Below are 21,120 nucleotides of genomic sequence, written 5' to 3' on the forward strand. Positions count from 1 at the left end.
CTTCTATAACAGTCTAAAAGACAACACATACACTTTTTTTCATAACCAATTCTCAGTTATTTCAAAATAGTTCAGACAATGTATCCTCTTTTCTACTTCTGTAAGATGTGTCAGCCAATAGAACATAATTCATCCTTGGGGAAAACAGTTTAGAAAAAGATTTTTTTTGCAAGCAGCAGAGCCACCAAAACTTTATTTCCTCTAAGTCTGGAAGCAAAGACAAATTCATTCTGCTATTTCCCCCTTAGCTGAGGCATTAATAAGGTATACATCTCCTTTATTAGTCCCTTTATTCTTACACATCACTCTAAGTTGCTGTCTCTGGTGATCTGGACACCCCTTGTGAAATTTGACTGAAAATAAGAGAAAAAATAAGCAGATGTACAAATACCATCTCACAGGCCTCAATTCCATAGGAATCTAGGCTTAAAATTGGAATTTCTAGGAAAAATATTAGACTCAACCCAACAGTGCCTTAAAAAAGACAGCAACACCTTAAGTGAGAGTTGCACTCTGGTTCTCAAAAGTATATAACTATTCACATTGGTAAAGGTCATTGCTACAGAACACATAGGTAGTCTGCTTGTCTAGGAGCAGATTACACTTAGATTTATCTATTTCACTTCTGTCATATCATTCCTTAAAGGATACAGAGATACTCTTGTAATACATAACCCCCCAAATCATTGTAGATGATACATAATCATACATAGTATGGCCTCAGCACGTGTCATGATAATTTAAGAAGGTAATGTCTGCCTCACAAGTATTATGTGTTCTACACTATGTTGCATCACTACAGAAACTTTTGTCTTGTAAAGCTGCAGAGAAAATAACACCTAAAACCTCAGCATTATGTTCATATATTAATGTTGCTTCAGTAACTCTTAAATGCCCCTATAAAAACAAAAACCAAAAATGTTCCTTTCAGTGGTTTTTTCAATGCCTAAAACATATTCCATCTATACAGAGACACAAGCTTAAGTGAAAAATGGTCTCTAGACAGTCTGAGTAAAACTTGTGCATGCAGTCCTGCAGAGGTGGTCACCTTACATCCTTCCTACTTTAAAACAGATTTCAAGCCTTTCTTGTTGAAAAATACATTTTCTTTGATCAAATCCATTACATCCATGTTCAGAAAGCTGTGTATGTATAGCAAAGAGGTTTCCTCCTAGCACCTCCGTCTAGTTCATGTTAAAGAATCACATTAAAAACAACAGAAATGGAACAGTGTTACTACAACCTTTATTACCACACCTCCAGTCCCCTTTGCTATAGCAAAACTCAGATGCCCTGGACAGCTGAGCTGTGCAACTGGGAACCTGGTGCAGTCAGAGCAGCAGGGCTTTATTTTCATGCAGTGCAAAAACATCCCTATGGAGCCCTGAAACCCTAGAACAGGAACGTGAAATGATCTCCCAGTCTGCTTCCTCCTTCTCACTCAACCCCTGCCCAAGCCCAAGGAGAGAAAAAACAAAAAACAATGACTGAAATTCCTGCCATCTTTCTTCTGTTTTCCTTTGTCAGAGAAGATTTCTGCAGAGGCACTTTCAGGTATCCAATTAGAAGTTATGATAGCAGATTGTTGGTTTGTTTTTTTCTTTTTTTACTGGGTTCATTAATAGTTCTGAATATTTCACAGAAATAATTTGAAACTCAGCTCTTGACTGAGTGCAGACATAGATGTAGAATAAAATACACTACTGCAGTTCAAGTAACAAGTAAAACCTGATTCCTATAAATTTACCCAGGCACTAATAATGCTCTTGAAAAACACTTAAGAGACTTCTCTACTTCAAAACACTGCTGTTGGTTCACTCTTTTAATAAGGACCCATTATTCCTTAAGTGCGTAAATGAGGCCTACAAGTTGTACTAAGAAGTAAATTCTATTTAGTCCAACATTTTCTCCTTACATGCTGCAAAAACCTTCATTGCTTTCATATGATTCCCTGTTGCTGGAGGTTTTTTGTGTTGATTGAGTGAAACAAATCAATGAGGGGTTTGTTTTTATTTTCATTCATTTATGTGGTAGCTGTGCATTTATGTTCTGTTCTTTCATTTAGGCTGTTGTGTTCCCTTACTATTATTGGGATTTAGAAGCAGAAGACCCCTTCATATCACAAGAACTATGAACCCAAAGTCTTAGGCTGGAATTAAAAATACATACTATGATAATATGATAAAGCAAACAACATCTGTTTAGGAACTCCAATCATTTATACTCAATCCCACATCACATGGATTACAGATAGTAATAGAGTAGGAAAAAAATAAAAGTACAGGAAAAAGCAGCTAGCCTATAAAGAGTGAGGCATTGGCATGTCTTAAAAGGAAAACAAACTACCCACGAACACAAGTTTCTAAATGACACAGTTCATTCCAACCCATTTAACCTACACAAAATGCCAGATGCATATGAACAGCAGGATTTGCAAGCAATACAAACAGCTCTGCAAGCAAGTCTCATAATCACAGTATCTGTCTCAATACAGCTGGTCTCACAGCAATACAAATTTGAGAAGGTAAAGCAAAAATGAAGACCGATTGATAAACATTTTCAGTTTCTTTTCACCTGGTCTTTTGAGCAAATTTATTCACTATATACATTTATTTTTTAACTACTCTGGTGTTATTTCCTTGATTCCAGCACTCAATTTACCACAGATACATGGATAATATATTTCTTCAAAATCCCACATGACTTACTCAATCCTCTGTGCTACCACATCGGTCTACCAACTAACACATCACTGGGCTTGCTTTGCTATTATAAGAACAAGTGTACTTGAGGAAACTCACAAGAAGTAACTGCCTAGCCAACCCTCCACTAACAAGTTTAAAAATTTTACTTTGTATATTCTAGTTACAATGTATACAAAGTTACCAAAAGACAGAAAAACACATTTTGCAAGTATTCTATTTATATTATGAGATAGATCTGTAACTGTAGCTAAAGAAATGCCTTAACAATGCTTAAAGCCAAAGGGTAAAAAAGTATCATTTTTTTCCTTAAAAATAAACGAAACAAGTAATACTGAATTATAAACAATGCTGTTGAGAAACACTTAGAAATTTTATAATGGAGTCCCTCAATTTCAAGTTCTGCCTATTCAATTAAATACAAGTCAAATTTTACCATCAATTAGCTTAATCCTGTTCTAATTTCCTGATACAACCGTGCTCTGGTTCTGCTAAAGTTTATGGCTGGGTCTAATTTCCTCAGTGACACTTATAATGTATTCAGGCACACACACCTTGTAACACTGTTTGATTATGTCTGAACACTACTATCTATACAGTGTTCAATACATTTTGACATTTATAGCTTGTTAAAGAACTAGTTCTGAGATATCCTGTGGCAATCAAAGCAAGGGAAGTGTGACTTAAAGGTTTAAATTGTCTCTCCATACAGTCCTGCTACCACAGGATACAAAAAAATAGTTACAGTAGAAAGAACAAGATTAGTATCACTAATTTCTTTCTTTGTCATTAATGCTAGGAAATAGGATACATTTGGGTCCATGGCTCACAGCACTGTAGTGTAATAGGATCCCAAGCAGCTTCATGCTTTATCATCTTTAATGTTACCAGGTAAAATTTCCTATAAGGCTTGCTAATGTTGATATACTTAATGCAGACAAAGCATGGAAAAAAAGAACAAAAGAAAACCTTTGTTTGAAAGGCCTTGAGAGAGCCTTATATTTTAATTACGTCAGAGAACCCTCAAAGAATACTCAAGTCACACTTCCATCCAGAGCAGGCCTCAGTGAAATAAAAGTTAGAGCTTAAAATACACATCTTAAACTACAGCACACAGAAGCTTCCAGCACACAGAAGCATCCAGTCTTTACATAAGAAAGACAACATCCCTTCATCTTGAATTTTAAGGCAAGATACATACATTGATGGGGCAGAAGGAAGAAACTATACCTATTAGGGGAAAAAACAAAACAGTAATGTGAAAGATTTGTCTTTATTATTATTGAATAATAAGGGTTTTTTCTAGCTCAAGGTGACACGACTAAATAATCTTCAGTTAATGCCACATCCATTATGTACTGAAGAATCAAAAATAACAATCATAATATTTTAATTTGTAGAACTGCAATTTACAACATGCTGAAAGATGAAGCTCCACAGGGGCCCAAGCAGTCTCTGTCACTCAGTGTCTAGAATGAGAGCAGCCAGGGGACACATGGACAAAATGAACTACTAATATCAGGTAAGGAAATAAGACTTGGTAGAATCTGCAATATGCCTAAAATGATGTTTATATATTAAAAAATATTTTAAAAACAACATAGGGAGTCTGATAAAAGAAACTAGAATAGGCATGGCTTTTCTACATACTTAGTTCAAGTATTCATCTATTCAGCAGAGTTTGGGTTTGTTGAATGAATACTGTATTGAGAATATAATCTGCAACAAGAAAATGGCAGAGCAGTGGCAGCATCAGAAACAGATACTTTGGGAGTGGAAGGGTGGGGCAATAAAGAAACAAAATTTGTGCAGGGAGGGAGAGGGACAGAAGGGAAAACAGAACACAACCATTATCAGGCAACACCTTGACAGAGCTAGTGTGCCAACACAAAAAGTAAGTAGCTTTTATAATTTTAACAAACTTACTTAGAACTGCTATTTAATTATCTGTTCAATATCTGACAGTTTTACATGTGTAATACTGTATTGCCCCTTTCAGAATATTAATCTTCCCAAGGGAAGAGCTGTTGTAAAGCACTAAGCATTTTTTTACCCTGGAAGCAATTAGTATAATAAAAAGCAAAGTTAAAATTAATGTTTCTGCAAAAATAGGCAAAAAAAGCCTATGTTGACAGCCAAAATAAATAAGGAAACAATGCAAACATTATGTTAATACTCTCAAAAATAAGAGCACAAGGTCTTGAAAATCAAACCAATTTTGAAATCATACACAAAAAATTTTAAAAGAAGCACTATTTAGTCTCTGTGAGAACCCTGATAATTTGCTCTGTTTATCTGTCGGGGTTACTTTTATTTTATATGCAGAACACATATTTCACTAGGAATCATTTCCAAAAAAAGTAAAAATTAAAATGATTATGAAAATCACCTGCCAGGAAAACAAAACAAAACAAAACTCAACACACACACACAAAAAAACAAACAAAAAACCCAACACCCACATCAGCAACCTGACCTTGAGCAAGACTAATCCTAGGCTACAGAACATACCTGAAAAAGCTAATCACAGAAATTCTACAACAAGAAGACCCTTAATTCAGGAGTGCAGACAGAAGTCATACATTCTTCTCACAATAGTACTTCAAACTACTTCTTCCCCTATTCCTCTTTCCCGTGTTTGTGCAGAATGTTAAACTCTCCCCTTATAGGAAAGCTGGCAGCTTCACTTCATAGGTTTGCACCCCCACCTAGACCCACCCTCATCCCCAGTTTGGTCTCCCACATGAAACTTCATGAAGAGACATGGATACACACTGCACTTAGCTTATTCTGCTACAGAAATAGCAACATAACAGACTAGAAGGTTAACAGTGGGATTTGTAAGGCCCTAACCATTGCTTCTCATAAGAGATCACCGAGCTCATTCCCCATTCACCAGAGCATCACTATTCTTCCTCCTGTTCTCACTCTGAACAGCAACTTACTGCTTTTGTAGTTAGACAGATTTCAAAGGGATTATATACAATGATATGGACATACTTCCATATAAAGATGATAGAATTTGTCCTTCAGAAGATGATTATTCTCTACCTATCTACCTACTATTATTGTCTACCTATCTGTGTATTTTAAGTCTCATTATTTTCTGTCTTAGGAGTAAAAAACCACATAAATTCTACACAAAAAGCAAAGTTAGATAGTTAGCATACCTAATTAGCACACCTGTCTTTAACAGTTGGTGAAGATGAAGAAAGATTATTTTATTAACTAAAATGAAGACAGACTGAAAACTGTCTAAAAAGACTGGCAGTGCTGGTGTCAATGACATTCAGAATGCTACATTTGTTTGTCATTACTTACCTGCAAGCAGAAATAATCTTTCTTCAGCTCTTGTAAGCTTTAGTCACTGCTTAATCCCTTCTCTTACGGGACTGGCTGAAAGACAAATTTTGGCATAGTCACCCCAGATATAAAAAAAAAAAAAAAACTGAAGCAGAAATAAAAGAAACTTCAGTCTAGAAGAGTGAAGGCACATAAGGAAATTTCAATGATTCATCTCATCTAACAAGTGCATCAGAAACATTATATAATTAGAAACATGTTCCCACTATCATGAATGGTGGCCAGAGTTCTGGGGAAATAAAATGGATAGTGACACAAGATTAAAGATCAAAAATGCTAAGATCATGCAAAATTATCTTCACTTAACCTCTACCATTACCATAATTTGCTATTAAGTGTATTTGTTTTCCTCATTTAAATGAAAACAATGCTCCATAGTTTTCTTTCAATTACAGGAATATTCTCTTTAGATTCCTTTGCTTCAGTTTCATATTTAAATTGTTGGGCTTTTTCTCCACCAAAAGTCCAAACTACCAGAACAAAAGGTCATATGGATGCATCACATCATAATATGAAAAAACATTACAACTGGAAAATCATATTGCCATCCCCTCATCTTACAGTCAGAAAACTAAACAGATTGCCTACTTACTTAATCCTTGCTGCTTTACATATCCATTGTAAGCTGCAGTTCTACTTAACTTCTTTGCCTAAAAGAAAATAAAATTAGTGATTTCCATACATGCAATTTTCAGAGGTCACACATGTCCCAGATAACACCTTTAGAACACATTATGCAATAACTTTGCATTCTAAATGAACCTTGGATAACGTTTTCTTGTATCAGCTCCAGTCTACCTCATAGCAACACAGTTTTCCAACACCCACAGATACTTTGCTTCAAGAATTGCTTCCAGGAAATAATCACACAAGAAGTATTTATAAGAAAATGCTTAGGGAAATCAATTTGCAGGGAAGGACTTAAGCAGTAGCCAGAGCCAGCCCCCTGTATTGGGTGACATGAGGGCCCATGCACACAATGCAGGCATAGGGAAAAGAACCAAGATGCACCCAAGCAGGAGGTCGTCTTTGATTTCCTATACCTGACATGTGGGACTGAGTAAACAGAAAAAAAAGCCCCACAGCCCTGTGTTAGCTGTGCACAAATCCCCACCACCACAGCATGGAGGATCCAGGATGAACTCTGTGACTGTCACCTTTACTACCACCACACAACTTTGTGTGTGCTTTTACATGTATTCACACGTGCTTTTATACACATGCACACATTCATATATGACAAAAATAAATGCAAGAAAAGAATAAACTTTGCTCTAGCAATATATCTTAGATGCAATGATGATTTTTAACAAAAATTATTTGTAACAAACCTGGCAAACCCAAAATCACAAGACAGCAAAAATATAAGAGATTTCTACGAAGAGATTCTCTGCTGCTCTTAAAGTATCAGTCCTTGTTTTACAGATAAATTTGCTTCCTAAGCTGAAAATTTCCATGTCCACTGAAAAAGAAAGGGAGGGGGGAATAAATCAAAATGAGTAAACAAGTTATCCTGGCTGGATGAGAGCTATAGAGAAATATGATGATAGTGTAAATCACAGGGGGAGAGGAAACGCAGAGTATTGCTTCACAAGGCATAAGTGAAGGCATGGGATGAATGTAAGGGAAGTAGGTACCATAGGCTGAGTGTTGGAAAACATTTCTTAACTGCAAGATACAATATAAAGTAGAATATTTTTCCCACAGAAAGGGAAGTTATTTGAGATTAAATTAGATAAAAGACTGGAACTGCACAGCAAAGAAACCATTTCTGAATAGATGCGGTCATGGATGAGAACACTTAATAAATCCACTTCTCATGATTAGGTTTCTCAGTAACATTTCAATATAACAAGCAATCATACAGCAAAACCACCTTCACTTCTTGTTGGATTCCTGTCTTGAAAAATACCATGGATTACATCAGCATTAAGGTTAGAAGCATCACTTACATTTCATGCAACTACTACACACCAAACTCTTCAAGCATTATTCCTAACTTTAATCCCCTAGAACTTACTCTCTTGCCTACTGTAGCAATCAAATTTTCCTGTTTATTCTGGACTTCTATAGCATTTGTATTTCAGGCATTATGAAGTACTTTATCAAAATATGTCTATCAACATCTTTCCAGATCAATATGGTAAGTATCAACATTGCATGCCATTTATCTGGAAGCTATCCCACGATTGCAGAACTGTCCAGCTGCTTGTCATGATACATATTTAGCAGGCAACATGATGCCCATGAAATCCCCTGGTGTTGCACATAGCCACAGGAAATCAGAAGAGTAAAACTAAAGCCAATAAGCAAAACAAAATGGAGCATTTCCTTCAGTTTGAAGCCTGCAGCACGTGGGAGATCATAAACCAGCAAAGGTTTAGGAGCAGTGGTAAAACAGCTTTTCCCTTACCAACACAAGTTTCACAACAACAAAAAACATTACTGGTTTTGTGAGTTTGTGGTTTTTTTCCCCCTATTATTACTATTCTTACCATCTCACTTCAAAAACTGCACAGCATTCTGCAGTTCAGTTCAAAAAGAGATGGTCACAAAAAATGACTAGGAGCTTCTTCCCTCTGAACTCTTAGATAGAATTTTCCAAAATACACAAATAATTTAGGAGCATAGCTGAATTTGAAACATGGAATTTTCCCCTCCTATTAAAATTCCTTTTCCATAGGGTAAATAATTTTTTTTTCAAAAGGACAGTTATTCAAAGTCTCCTTTTGACACTGTGAAAATCTTACTCATTACAGGTAATGGTTAAATGATAATTTGATACATTTGTGACTGAAATCCCCAAATTCTTGTGATTTATAGTCCTTCCAACTCTACAGTGGATAGGATCTCACTGCATAAAACACTGTCCATCAAAAACTACGGAACAGGGAAGAAGTGAGAAAAACAACACCATAGAAGCAGGGAAAAGATCCCAAACATTCACAAACTGAAAAAGATAATTAAAAGGGATTATAACACCACAACAATCAATTATCATTCTGACCCTCAAAGAAAAATAATGAACAAGAACAGCAGTGTACCAGGAAAGTACAAGCTTTCTTAAAGTGTTGAGTACAGTGTCATAAAGCTGAAATAGTGTACCACAAGGAACAATTCAGCCAAGTATAACAAAACATCCAATATGTACCACAGAATGTAACAGATGTTGCCTTTCACACCAGTTTATAGTCTCTGCAGGTATTTAATCAAAATGCCTTAATTTATTTTTTAACAGCTACACATTTAAAATATTAGTAACTATTCCAGACTCTGTCACTATTATTTCATTCTCAAAGTGCTTATTTACCCCAAGAGATGCAGAAAGGCAAGGCACAGGCTGCCTTCCTTCCTCAGACCAAATGCCGAAACCAAAGACTCTTGTACATATGAATACCGAGAAACCACTCTTAACAATTATCATATGTATCCCTGCAATTAAGAAAAACATATCTCTAGGCCCATCCCCATAAACTGTAACAATAAAACAGCATTAAGTTTTAAAACAGAGGAGCCTGGGGGTAAAAAACAAACAAAAAAAAAAATCACCTGCCCTTTAGAGAACTATAGAATTATAGTTCTATAGAACTATAGAATATCCATCACAGGATGGTTTGGGTTGGAAGGGACCTTAAAGACCATCTAGTTCCAACCTCCCTGCATGGGCAGGGACACCTCCCACTAGACCCTAGGTTGCTTGTCTTAATTGGTCCTGGCTTGGTGTCCAGATTAAATTCAGGTGTGGCTTCTCCCGAAGGAATGAGGATGCAGTTAATATAATCAAGTGATCATTTTAGCTTCCCCATACCAATGCTCTAGTACCACAGGACACAACGGAGCTCATTAGAGCAGTAACTATCCTTTAAATTTTCTTCAGGCTTACAATGATGCACATAAACAGAAGGCTCGAAGAATCACAAGTGTCCCCATCATAGCAGAGGTGATGACCACTCACTGCAGAAGAACAGGACTTCTGAGACCATAATACATGGCTTTCAAGAAAATGCAATAATAAAATACATAAGAAAATAGCTATTCCAGTCAACAGTGTCAATCCAACTGCACAAGGGTGACGACTTTCTGCAAAAAAATTGTTCTTCCCTCCTTTAGTATAACAAAAGTTAAGCCAGGAGAGGGAGATGAGAGGAACGTCCCTTGGTATGTTTTCTTTGCATTTGATAGTAAATTGCGTGTGATTACTGCTTATTCTAAACATATGAAGTTTCCATTTTCATTAATAAATAAATAAAACCACAAAAACTGTCAGGGAGATTCAGGAACAGGATAACAGAATCAGCATCTGGGGCTATTTCAAAATCATTTATAATTACTTCACAAATATTAAATCAATAGTACTCTTGTAAAGAAAATTTAATTACACATTTTGCTTTCCTTCCAATTATTCTCTCATCTTATACAGCTGAAAACATAAGCATCAAAATTTTATTTCTCATCATAAGAAAGAGGGCTGTTGTGAAATCAGCCACGCTCACCCACAGAATGATTTAACGTAACTCTGCTGAACTTGCAAAGCAAGGTTTTGTTCTGTACATGGCAGACCCACATATTTTAAGCTGTCTGAAGCCCATGACAAAAACAAAGGGCAGGGCTGCCACTGCTTTCAGGGAAGATGATAAATCTGGAGACACAAAGCAAGTGTTTTAACATGTATTAAGGACCACAGCCACCAACTGCTCCAAAGATGGGGGGGTAGCAGCACCTCAGATGGATTCCACTTCTCATGTGGCAATCTGTGTCAATATGGCTTGGGGTACAAGGAGAATTTAGTCCCATGGGCAACTAAAGCACATGCTTGCTTTACATATTTCTGTTCAAGTCTCCTGAAAGCTAGCCCAAAACACAGGGTTTTGTAACTGACATGGGAAGGCCTCAAAAGCATGATGCTTATCAAAGTACCTCAGTTGGTAACTTAAATTTTTTACAAAACCACAGCATTTCCTCTAGTTTGGGTTTTATAAAGAGAATATCCAAGAAATTTGTTATATATGGAAAATCCCATTTTCCAGAAGCCTAAAAGGACTGCTAAAACATAACATGACTTGACATAAGATGACTTCAGATAATTCATATGTATCTATTACTTTAATTCAGAAGCATGGAACTATTTTTATTCTATGCAATAAACTGTAAATTGTTATCAGATGTGCAACTGACTCAAATGATAACACTCAAAGTTCATATACAGTTAAATATGAGGTCAATTAGTAGCAGCAATTGAAGCAATTTTGCCAGAGCAATGTCAAAAGTATAAAAACATTTACTATATACAAAACATACCATGGAGAAAGTAGGAATCCTGTAATGATTATCAGTAAACCATATTATTGATACTATTTAAAAATCAGTATTAAATGCAGCTGGGGATCACACCTGTAATTTACAAGGTCAGGTTTACTCTACAGTTGGAAAACTTTCAGCAGAAGAGAATGTTAGGTATATGCTGCTTCCAGCAACAGAAGTATCAGGATGCCTCTCAAAATAATAACAGAAATGCTTAAGTAGAAAAAGAGCCACAGTAGAGCCTTAGAGAAGAATACAAAACAAGACAAACAGGCAGAATCTATTTTTTGAATGGTTCAACTAACCTGCTGCTCTGTGGACTGTACAACACACAAACACTGTGTACACCAATTCCTGCTCTCTTCAAGGCCACTTTCAACACATGAAGGCCTGTATGTTAAATTTACCCCAAGTACAGAGTCATTTTCTTTCTGAAAACCAGCACAGATAAGGAACCTTAGAGGAGGCTACTGATAAAACTCCTGTGATCACTTCTCAGTGCTGGGAAAAAAAAGTAAGAAAAAAAAAAACCAACTGGTATTTCTCATCACAGAGAGGTGTGAGCATCACACATTTCTCACCAAGCACAGAGGCAGGAAATCCCCGCCAACCTCCTTCAGAGAATCTCACTACTTAACCTGAACGCTATCTGAGTTAGAACTACCCAGGTCAACAGCAAAATTTAACTTAAGCCAGGATACTAAGAGAGAAATCGTTCACATAGGGTTGCAACACATCAGGCCCTGGCACAGGGACACGGGGAAACATTGACTTGAAACTTAACATAGCGATTTGGATGCGATGCCCAAACGCCCACCACCTGTTGCTCCTCTCGGGGCCCTACACCCACCCCACTTTGCCAGCAGCCACCCCTCCATACAACACACCGACAAAACAGCCCCTGGTGCGCACAAACACCCCACTGTCACCCAACGCTGGTTTTATTTTACCCCTATCGCTTAGGCCTTCCCCTACACCCCCCACCCCCGGTTCGGGCCGCTCAGAGCCGCACTGACGAAGCCCGAGCGGAGCCCCCGCGGGTCGAGGCAGCCTGAGGCTTGACCCATAACCTGGGGGCGCAGCCCAACAGAGAGCGGCCCCGCGGATCTACCCCACCTGCTACGCCGGAAGGGGCAAACCCAGGAGGACTGCTCGGGCCTGGCATCTGCCCCGAGCCCTCACGGCTGCCCCAGCCGGGGGAGTGCCTTCCCCCCGCGCCACTCAGGCCACGGCCCCGCCCCGGCCCTTGCGTTGGGCCCCGGCCGAGCCGCAGCCGCTGCCCGACCGCTCGGCGCTCCTATACTCACCGCCAGGCCGTACGCTTCTGCTTCTGCCGCTACCGCGGCTGCCCCCGCCCCTGCCTGCCCGCCGCGGAGGCGCGCAGAGAAGCCGGCGCAGGCGGCTGAAGGCGGCTCCGGGGGCCGGCGCGGCCCCGGGCGCTGCGGGCGGGGAAAGGGGCCTCGCCGCGGGAGGACCCGCCTGTTGTGGGTAACATGGCAGCGTCCAGCCGGGCCCAGGTGCTGCGGCTTTACCGGGCCCTGTTACGGGAAAGCCAGCGTTTCGACGGCTACAATTACAGGTGAGCTCCCGGCCCGGGCGGGGATGGGCTTCGGGGCAGGCAGCTGCCCCTGACGCCGCTTATTTCCGCGAAAGAATAGGGGTAACGATGGGGAAACGGGGAATGCCGGCGTTTTTTATGGGGGCTGGGCTGGGTTCGCGTGAGGAGCTCGTCTTCGGGGGGTGCGGGAAAGCTGTGACCTCCCGGGACCCCACGGAGGAGCGGCTGCCGGCCCAGGCCAAGCCCTGCCCTGCCCTGGGGGAGGCCTTTCCGGGCCTGGGCCCGGGCACGATTCGAGGGGGCCAGAGGAGGGTGATCCCCCGATCCAAGGGCTTGGCCACAGGCTGCCCCAAAGCCTAAGGTGATGGACCCTCCCTGTCACAGGAGGAAGGGACAGAACGGAGATCGTCCCATCCTGGAAAAGCTCGTGTCTAGTCTGGATGCCGCCCGTCTGGTAGGGGAGAGCCGGGGCCGCGCTGCAGCCTTGGATGTGCGGGAGAAGGGCGGCTCTGCTGCTACTCATGGGCACCATGTGCTGTACCTGAGGTCAGGGGGTGAGGGAGCAGGGTTCACCTGTCCAGCCAGACGAGATGCCATGCTGCACGGCCGGCTGCCTTCTCTGGGTGTTGGTGAAAGATGTGCACAGGTATTTTGGCGAAGAGCATGCCTGCTTGTGTGCCAGAGGCATAGCCCTGGCCTCCTTTAGCTACCCACTGGTTTCACAGGGGGGCTTCTTGCTGACACTGGCAAAATAATATTGCCCACTGGCCATTTGTTGGCTTTACCATGCAGTTGGATCATGGAGAGGGACATGTGGGCTGTCTTTGCTGTGAACCATCCCCAACCTGGCAAGAGTTGGAAAGGGAAGCCTTTGAACTTGCATAACATGGCAAGGTCGGCGCTCTTCCAGGCATAAGTATTCCCTCGTGTGTGAGGGAGTGCCTTGGAAAGAAAGCCTGTGGAGGTAGAAGTCTTCAACTCTTGATGGTGGAGCACAGGGGACTTGGGGAATTGTTGGCATCTCCTCTATACACTATACTCGAAACCCAGCCCACCTCTCCAGGTATTCCAGAAATGAACTGTGTACTTGACAGGTCTTGGCTCTATGGAAATTTTTGCATGTGTCTCAAAGGTAAGGCTGTCAGGTAACAGTAGGTGCACCAGTGAGATTTTTGCTTAACGTAATGTAAAACTTGTAGTTCTGGGTTTTTTAGTGTTTTTATACTCGTGAATTTTAAAGGATATAAAATACTGAAAAATGTGTTTACCAGGGTTATCAGTCATTTATGCCACCATATCAGGGTGCAAGTTTTCAGTTTCCTGAAAGATCTTAAGTTTTAATGGCCCTGTCCGGAGATACTGTGAAGTCTGCAACTGTGTAAAATCATGTGGTATATACACATTTGTGAGCACTAGAAACAGAAATAATCAACAGCTGTTACATGTAGAGATCTGCTGGGACCAGAACAACTATTCTGTCTCTACAGTTTTATGTAGCTAAAATGGACACCCTGTTTGCTTCTTCTGTGCCAAGATAAGCAGTCCTGCCATGTCCTCATGCCGTAATGTGATATGGTTATACCCTGGAGTAAACCTAATGACTTCGTAAAGATCCAACTTGTAGCAAAGTAGAAAGTATTCATTTTATTGATTCATTACTTCAGTTAGAGAATTTCAGAATATTTTATTATTGCACAGAGTGCATATTTGTATGTGTACATCTGAAGTGTATCATCAGCTGGTTGGTGTCTCCTTATTTGCTTGGTATCCTTTTTCTCTTAAACGTGTACATATAGATTTGATGGAAAATTCAGGGGGTTTTGTGCCTTTCCCAGTAAATACATTCTGTGTGTCACTTCTATATGTCAAATTTGGTAGTGCCAAATTGTCTTCCACCTCCCAAAAGAACTTTTAGTTTTGTAACTGTAAAGAGTAACATTTATGCCTTACAGTAGAATAACAGCAGACAGGAGCATCTCCAGGTCCTGTAGTAAATGTTGTGGAATGTTTGGGGGTTGTGTGCCAGGTTTTAGCAGCAGAGAGTAGACTTTAAGTAATTCAGTAGACTGTAAGTAATTTGATTTCTGCCTTGTTACCTATGCACACAGTCTGAGTAAAGAAAGTTATTTGTATTGGAGGAAAATCAATATACAAATGGAGATGCTAGGTATTGAGTAAAAAAGGTGTTCTGTAGTGAGTGTTCTCTTCGCTTGGTTGGCACAAATCAGATCCTCTGGTGGTTTATAATGTGCAGGATTACAGTCTCAAATAAATTGATTCGAGGGATAATTTCTAAGGATTTGTGTTCTTAATAATGATTTTATGGTGTGTCTGTTTTGTTACTGTAAACAAAAGAATTTGTAAACTTTTGAAAGCTGTTAAAACACATCTGGTTGCAAATAAGAATAATGTCAACTTTTTTTCTAACATGACTGAAGCTCAGTGGTCAAAACATACGGGAATCTAGTGGTAGAAGGTTTTCTCTTGAAGGGTAGTGCAGGACTGGAGCAGGTCACCTGGAGAGATTTTACATCTTAATTTCTGAAGATTAACCAAACTGTACCATGGCTGACCTGGCCTTGTTGCATGTAGGCCTATTTCAACTGGAAGGTTGGCTAGAATAAGCTCCAGAGATTCTAGCTAACCAACATTACTGTGCTTTCCAGGACCCTGCCTTCCTTGGCCTACACAGATACCTACACTGGCAGATACTCTATGACTTGCTTCTGGATCGTCATCTTTCTAATTGTTTAGTTTCTTTCAGTTATAGGTAAAGTCAGAAACTTTGGGGTTCTCTGTTAGGAATTTTCTGCAAATAAATTATTTGGTTTTTTAAAGCTATTTCTTGATTTACATTCATGCCAGTTAACTGGTGGATGTTGTGTTTTTATATATAGATATATTTTGCTTGTCTTTGTGAATCACACTTAAATGGATTTTGATTTTTTTATTGGAATGTGCAATATATTTGATTAATGCATAAAACTAACCAGAATCTAGAAGGATTGGGGAAGATAATTTATCAAAAGGTTTTGCTTTCGAAACTGCATGCACACAGATTAATCTGAGATGTGTCCTTCAGGATTTTAAACCAGTAAATTTGATTTTTGCAAATCTGTGTTAACCTAAGAACAAAGCTGAGCAAACTAAGTTACACTGGGTTTTTTCAATGCCAGTTGCCTTTCCTACCTTGAGTGATAGAGTTATTGATGTGATTTTAGGGAGTCATGGGACATGGGACCATCAAACGTCCCACGTTGGAAGGGAACTCCAAAGATCACCCGAAAGGCAGCCAAAGTGAAACTGTAAAAGGGTCTGAGATGATTACACTCCCAGTTGAATTAAAACATGGAAATCCATGCACTTTTGGGGAAAATGTGGAGACAAAATTACAAAATGTGATTATGAATCATCAGACTTTGGTCTGACAATACTGAAGTATTTCCATTTGACTTCAGTATCCATATATAAAATATTTTGGAGACAGAACTGTACCAAAAATCTGAAAACATAAACATTAGATATAATCAGAACATATTTCTCTGAAAAGAAATCTTAAACCAGATGAAACAATTTTTCCAAATGTTTTCATTTTTTTATAGTAGCATTTCCCAGCTGAAAATCATTCCATCAAAGTTCTGTTGGTTGTTCATCAGAAGCTGTTTTCTTGGTACTAAAGGTACAATGGTGATGGTTATTTTCCAAATATATTCACTTCACCCTCGTAAAATTACACCGTTTCTAAACAACAAAGGATATTTACACATCCGTTTTGATGTAATTTTTGTGACTTTTTTTGTAGCAGAGGAGTATTTTGAGTAAAAGTAATTTAGAGGGAGAATTTGGAGCACGTATGTGTCATAGAGAGTTCTGGGAAAACTAAAGTTTTATGGTTAGAAGACACATAAGTGGGGACACCCTCGCAAAACTGATTAATGGACTTTATAATTTTAGCAAAGGCACCCAAGTAGGGTAAATCTGATGTGGTTGCTATCCAAGACGTTATTTGCATTTTTTGCATAGCACAGTAGAACAGGGACATTTTTCTTCTCTACACAAGATTTAATTATCGGTAGAATTTGTTTGAGAACTAATGAGAATAATAGAAAAATTGCTGCCTCTGGCAATGATTCACGATAATAGACTTATGCATATGATTACTGGTAAATGAAAAACACTCTGTAATGTAGTAATAGTTTTAGCTATTGAAATGCTGTCCTAGCTCACCTTCTCCTTTTCTTATTCCTGAATGTGGGTTTAGCACTTAGTTCCTCACTTTATTCATCTGTGCTTTGCTGAAAATGAAAAGATGCTGACTCATAGAATAACAACGTATTCAAGACACAGTTGATACAGGCTACTGAAATTTCAAATATTCTCAGCATTCTGGATTTTGGAAAAAATCAAGTAATTTTGCAAAAAAGGAAACAAACTGCAGTTGTTTAGAACCACTGCTGCAGCAATAGATAGCAAGAGTGCTGTCTGAACTACCTCTTTTATAAAGCTCTTCCCATGTTTTCTGGGTTTGCTGACCAAAAAAGTATAATCCTAGATTGTACATGGTTGTCTGCTTTTCCAAGAAAAATGGACATGAAAATAAAACTTTCTTTTTTTTTTTTTCTTGCATGTATGAATACTTGGACCATTTGTTCTGTGACTGTTTTGCACAGAACTCAGTACAGAGGATGTCTTCAGTAAGGAATACTTTAGGAATTCTTGATATTGTAAATCTTTCTCAAGAGTGAAGATGCCACAAATCATTCAGACAATATTCTGGCTAGGATGGGGTTATGAAAAATTGCCTTGTTTTGTTTGTTTTACATTTTTTTTCTACTTTTTATTCTATTCTATTCCTTTTTACTTGATCTCTTTGTAACATCTTCTGAGGATGCAACACACAATAAAACATATTGTATGATAATAGTGAAAAGATTAAGTTACGTTCGGATGCTGTCTTCTTTAACAGAATATGTACGAAATAAAATCTTTAAATTATTCTTTAAGAAAATTTGAGGGTCCTGTGGTGTGAATGGCTAAATGCCAGCCTTGCTGGTATTCACACTCTTACTATTCAGGACTAAGCTTTTCTTCAGCATCTTGTTTATTACAAAATCTTGGGAGAAGGTGCTGCTCAGATATATTTTTCAAATTTTTAAATAAATAGCCATTGGTTGAATAACATTTAAGCCTTCTAAAGAAAAGAAGCCTATGCACAAAGTAAATACACTGTGTGTGTATGAATGTCTGAATGTATTGGTATCAAGAGGTCAGAAATTCACTTCTGCTCCATCCCAATAATCCCTTTTCAAAAGTACTTGTTAAAAGCAAGCTGTGAAGCCATTGTGGAAGCCAAAGGAAATACAGTAGGTGTGTCAGTGTTTTTGCAATTCAATCTCCATTGAATTGCAGTGCTGCTCTTTTTCTTGAACTTGTTAGCATTTAGATCAAAATATGTTTAGTTTACATTTAGGATGTAGTGTTTTATAAGTGGACATAATTAACTGTTTGGTTGATTTTTTAAATACAATTTTCAAGAAACTAGTATTTAAGTACAGCTCCATTAAAATTTTAGTTCAAATCAATGAGAGATTTAAAATGTCTTCCAGGATTCTGAATATGACAGGAGTGAGATTCTCCCCAAACTCCATTGCTAGGTCTTGACAGTTCTGAGTCTCTTGTGTGGCGTATCCTGGTCTGGAGCCATGAAAGGCCTCTTCCTAAAAGATTAGCTTAGGTAAAAGTATGGTTGTCTTATTTTAGCTGCCTGAGTGCACGTTTAAAAAAAAAAAAATCTTTCCCTGTTACTTATTTACAACATATGGGCAATAACCACTAAACCATTATGATATTGAAGCCCACAGAGTGGAAATTAGTTCTTTGACTTTTAAGTGCCTCTGAGGATGAACTGTTGTGTCCTGTGAGGTCAGCCTCTAGAGAGTCTCCATCTATCTTTTGCACAGCATTCTAAGTCTGATTCTGTTTCTCCATCAAACATACAGATTACCACAAGGCTCAGCTGCCTGCCCAGGCAGATGTAAACATCTGCTCCCTCCTGCATAAGCAGGAGAACTGGAGACACAGCTTTCCTCCAGAGCCTTGATGATGAAGAAAATCAGTTTATGTCATGGATTGCTACCATTGATGATTACATGTTTAGTGAATGTTAAACACTTTTCTGCAGACTATGTTAGAATAGCAGTGGAAGAGTTAAATGGGAAGGGGGGTTGAGGAGGAGGAGGGTGGGGCAGGGCTCATTTTTAGAAGCCATCATTTATTCTAGGGGGCTAGGTACTAACCATCACATTTCCTCAAGTTTTGGATTGTACCTGCCCTTGTAATCAATGTTTCTATTTATTTAAATAACGTCAGACTGTCTCCTTCTCAGGAAAAAGTCAGTACAGCTCAGACGAAGCGCTGCAGACATAGTACAAGCCATCCAATGTCCTAAAGGTTTTATAGCTTGAATTATGTTCTGGATGTCAAGTAGCAGCATGTTGTGTTGAAACTAACGTGCTAGTAAGTGCCAGGAAACATCTTTGACTCATCTGAAATTATCACAATATTTCTCTAGCCCAATAAATAGGCAAATAGGTTTTCAAATTAATGTTCTTTATATGTAAACTAGTTTTGAAGGGAGGAACATGTATTGATCGATTTAAGTAGTTTCATCGCTGTCCAAAATAAATTAGATATCCCACTCATAATGTATTTTCACTGACCTTGCTAATTTACAATATGAAAATAAATGTTTGTGTTTTGTTTACAAAACAATAATAACATGTATTTCATGTAGACCTCTAAATAGGTTTCCTGATTTCCAGAGCCATTAATCACATTTTTTAAAAATTTCTTATTTTATTATTTTCAGTTTGTAATTTATACCAAAAATTGCTGCCTATTATTTTCCCATCTTGAATGTAAAGGTGAATATTTGTCAAACTGGTGTGGCACCTTCACAATCACATCCAAAAGCAATGGGAACATAACATGAACGTAGCCCTACCAGCTATAGTGATGCAGTGGTGGGCAAGTAAGTATCCTATACTTCCATACCTACATACAACTCTTCATTCAGTGAACCAGTGGCAGTACTTAAAAACCTGTGTATATTGTTAGGCTTGATTTTGGGGGTTTATTTCTAAACAATTTTTTGTAATCCTTTAGGGAGAAATTCTCTTACCATTGCAAGTTATTGCTACCATTAGCTAGGGACCTGGTGCTTCTGAAACTTTTATGGGTAATTTATTCTGGGATTATAAACTTTTTCTGCTACGTTAGGGAATGGAAGGGCTTGTCACATGTCAAAGACAAAGTAATCTGCCCTTGTCATAAAATGTTATACTGAAAACATTGTTATGATAAATAGATCACTCTTCATACCTCTTTTCCTCTCCTAATATCTCATGTGGTAACCTTAGCCAATGCTCCTCTGAGTTACTGATTTTTAGGCCAAATGTTAATTCCGCATTTGAAGTAAACATTATCCTAGAGGAACTTCCCTCGTAGCCATGTCCGTAAGGAAGGAAGAGGAATTGGGTTTTGCTGTATTTTTTTCTGGACTGAATGTGCTACTATCACTTGTGTTAGTGAATATTTTCTTGTGACTTAATTAGCTATTAAGTGCTATCTCGGCTTCTTTGTAACACATTTTTGCCCTGAGATGCAGAACCTTTTGTGATATGTAAATGTACCAATTTGAACTTACTCTTGTTCAATAGAATATATACATAGATGTCTCTTATAGAAACAGGATCAGGGTGGGGTTTTTTTCCTTCGTCATGTAAACCTCTAAGTGAGCGTCATAACTGGTTTTCAAGGAAAACCCCTGAAAAATTGCTGATCTTTTCCTTATCTTTATCTTCACCTGTAAATTTTAATATCTGAACTTAACATATTTAGGCTTGACTAGCCTAAAAGACAGTATTTAGTCAATGCTTCTCTTCTTGGAGAAAAAATTTACCTGTTTTCCTGAATATTTCTGATCTCCCTTTCTGTTGCCGTGGTTAGATTAAACTGTTTCACTGCACAGGAGGTGGGTTGGCAGTTTTATTGGATGACTTGTTTTCACTGAACTGGTGTAAGCTTAAGTTTTAAATCTAATTTCATTTTTCTATCTGATATTAAAATATATGTGTTCTGGTCTGGTCAGGTCTAAGTATTGCATTTTATGCTGAGATCTTCAGTTTGGAGAGCAAG

General features: G+C 38.6%; 2 protein-coding genes across 8 annotated transcripts in view; one reads left to right on the forward strand and one right to left on the reverse strand.

Moving 5' to 3' along the window:
- Positions 1-12,772, reverse strand: part of FARS2 (phenylalanyl-tRNA synthetase 2, mitochondrial) — a 237,980-nt gene extending 225,208 nt beyond the window's left edge. For 2 of the 6 annotated variants that reach the window (XM_030444174.1, XM_030444175.1), the window contains exons 1-3: positions 12,483-12,598; positions 6,658-6,715; positions 6,024-6,098 (exon numbers count right to left, since the gene is read on the reverse strand). The gene's annotated coding sequence lies outside the window, so the exon portion shown is untranslated. Of the gene's footprint in view, positions 1-6,023; positions 6,099-6,657; positions 6,716-11,671; positions 11,798-12,150; positions 12,208-12,482; positions 12,599-12,673 lie in introns of those variants that run through there. The other 4 variants (XM_030444177.1, XM_030444176.1, XM_030444178.1 and 1 more) reach the window with 4 other exon arrangements.
- The window catches only part of LYRM4 (LYR motif containing 4), an 87,618-nt gene continuing 79,264 nt past the window's right edge, over positions 12,767-21,120 (forward strand). For both annotated transcript variants that reach the window (XR_003987164.1, XM_030444181.1), the window contains exon 1: positions 12,767-12,945. Coding sequence is in view for 1 of the 2 variants with exons in the window: in XM_030444181.1 (XP_030300041.1) it covers positions 12,860-12,945 (86 nt within the window). In the remaining variant the exon portion in view is untranslated. The remainder of the gene's footprint in view (positions 12,946-21,120) is intronic.

Source organism: Calypte anna, chromosome 2 (genome assembly GCF_003957555.1).
Source record: "Calypte anna isolate BGI_N300 chromosome 2, bCalAnn1_v1.p, whole genome shotgun sequence".
Classification (NCBI taxonomy): Eukaryota; Metazoa; Chordata; class Aves; order Apodiformes; family Trochilidae; genus Calypte; species Calypte anna.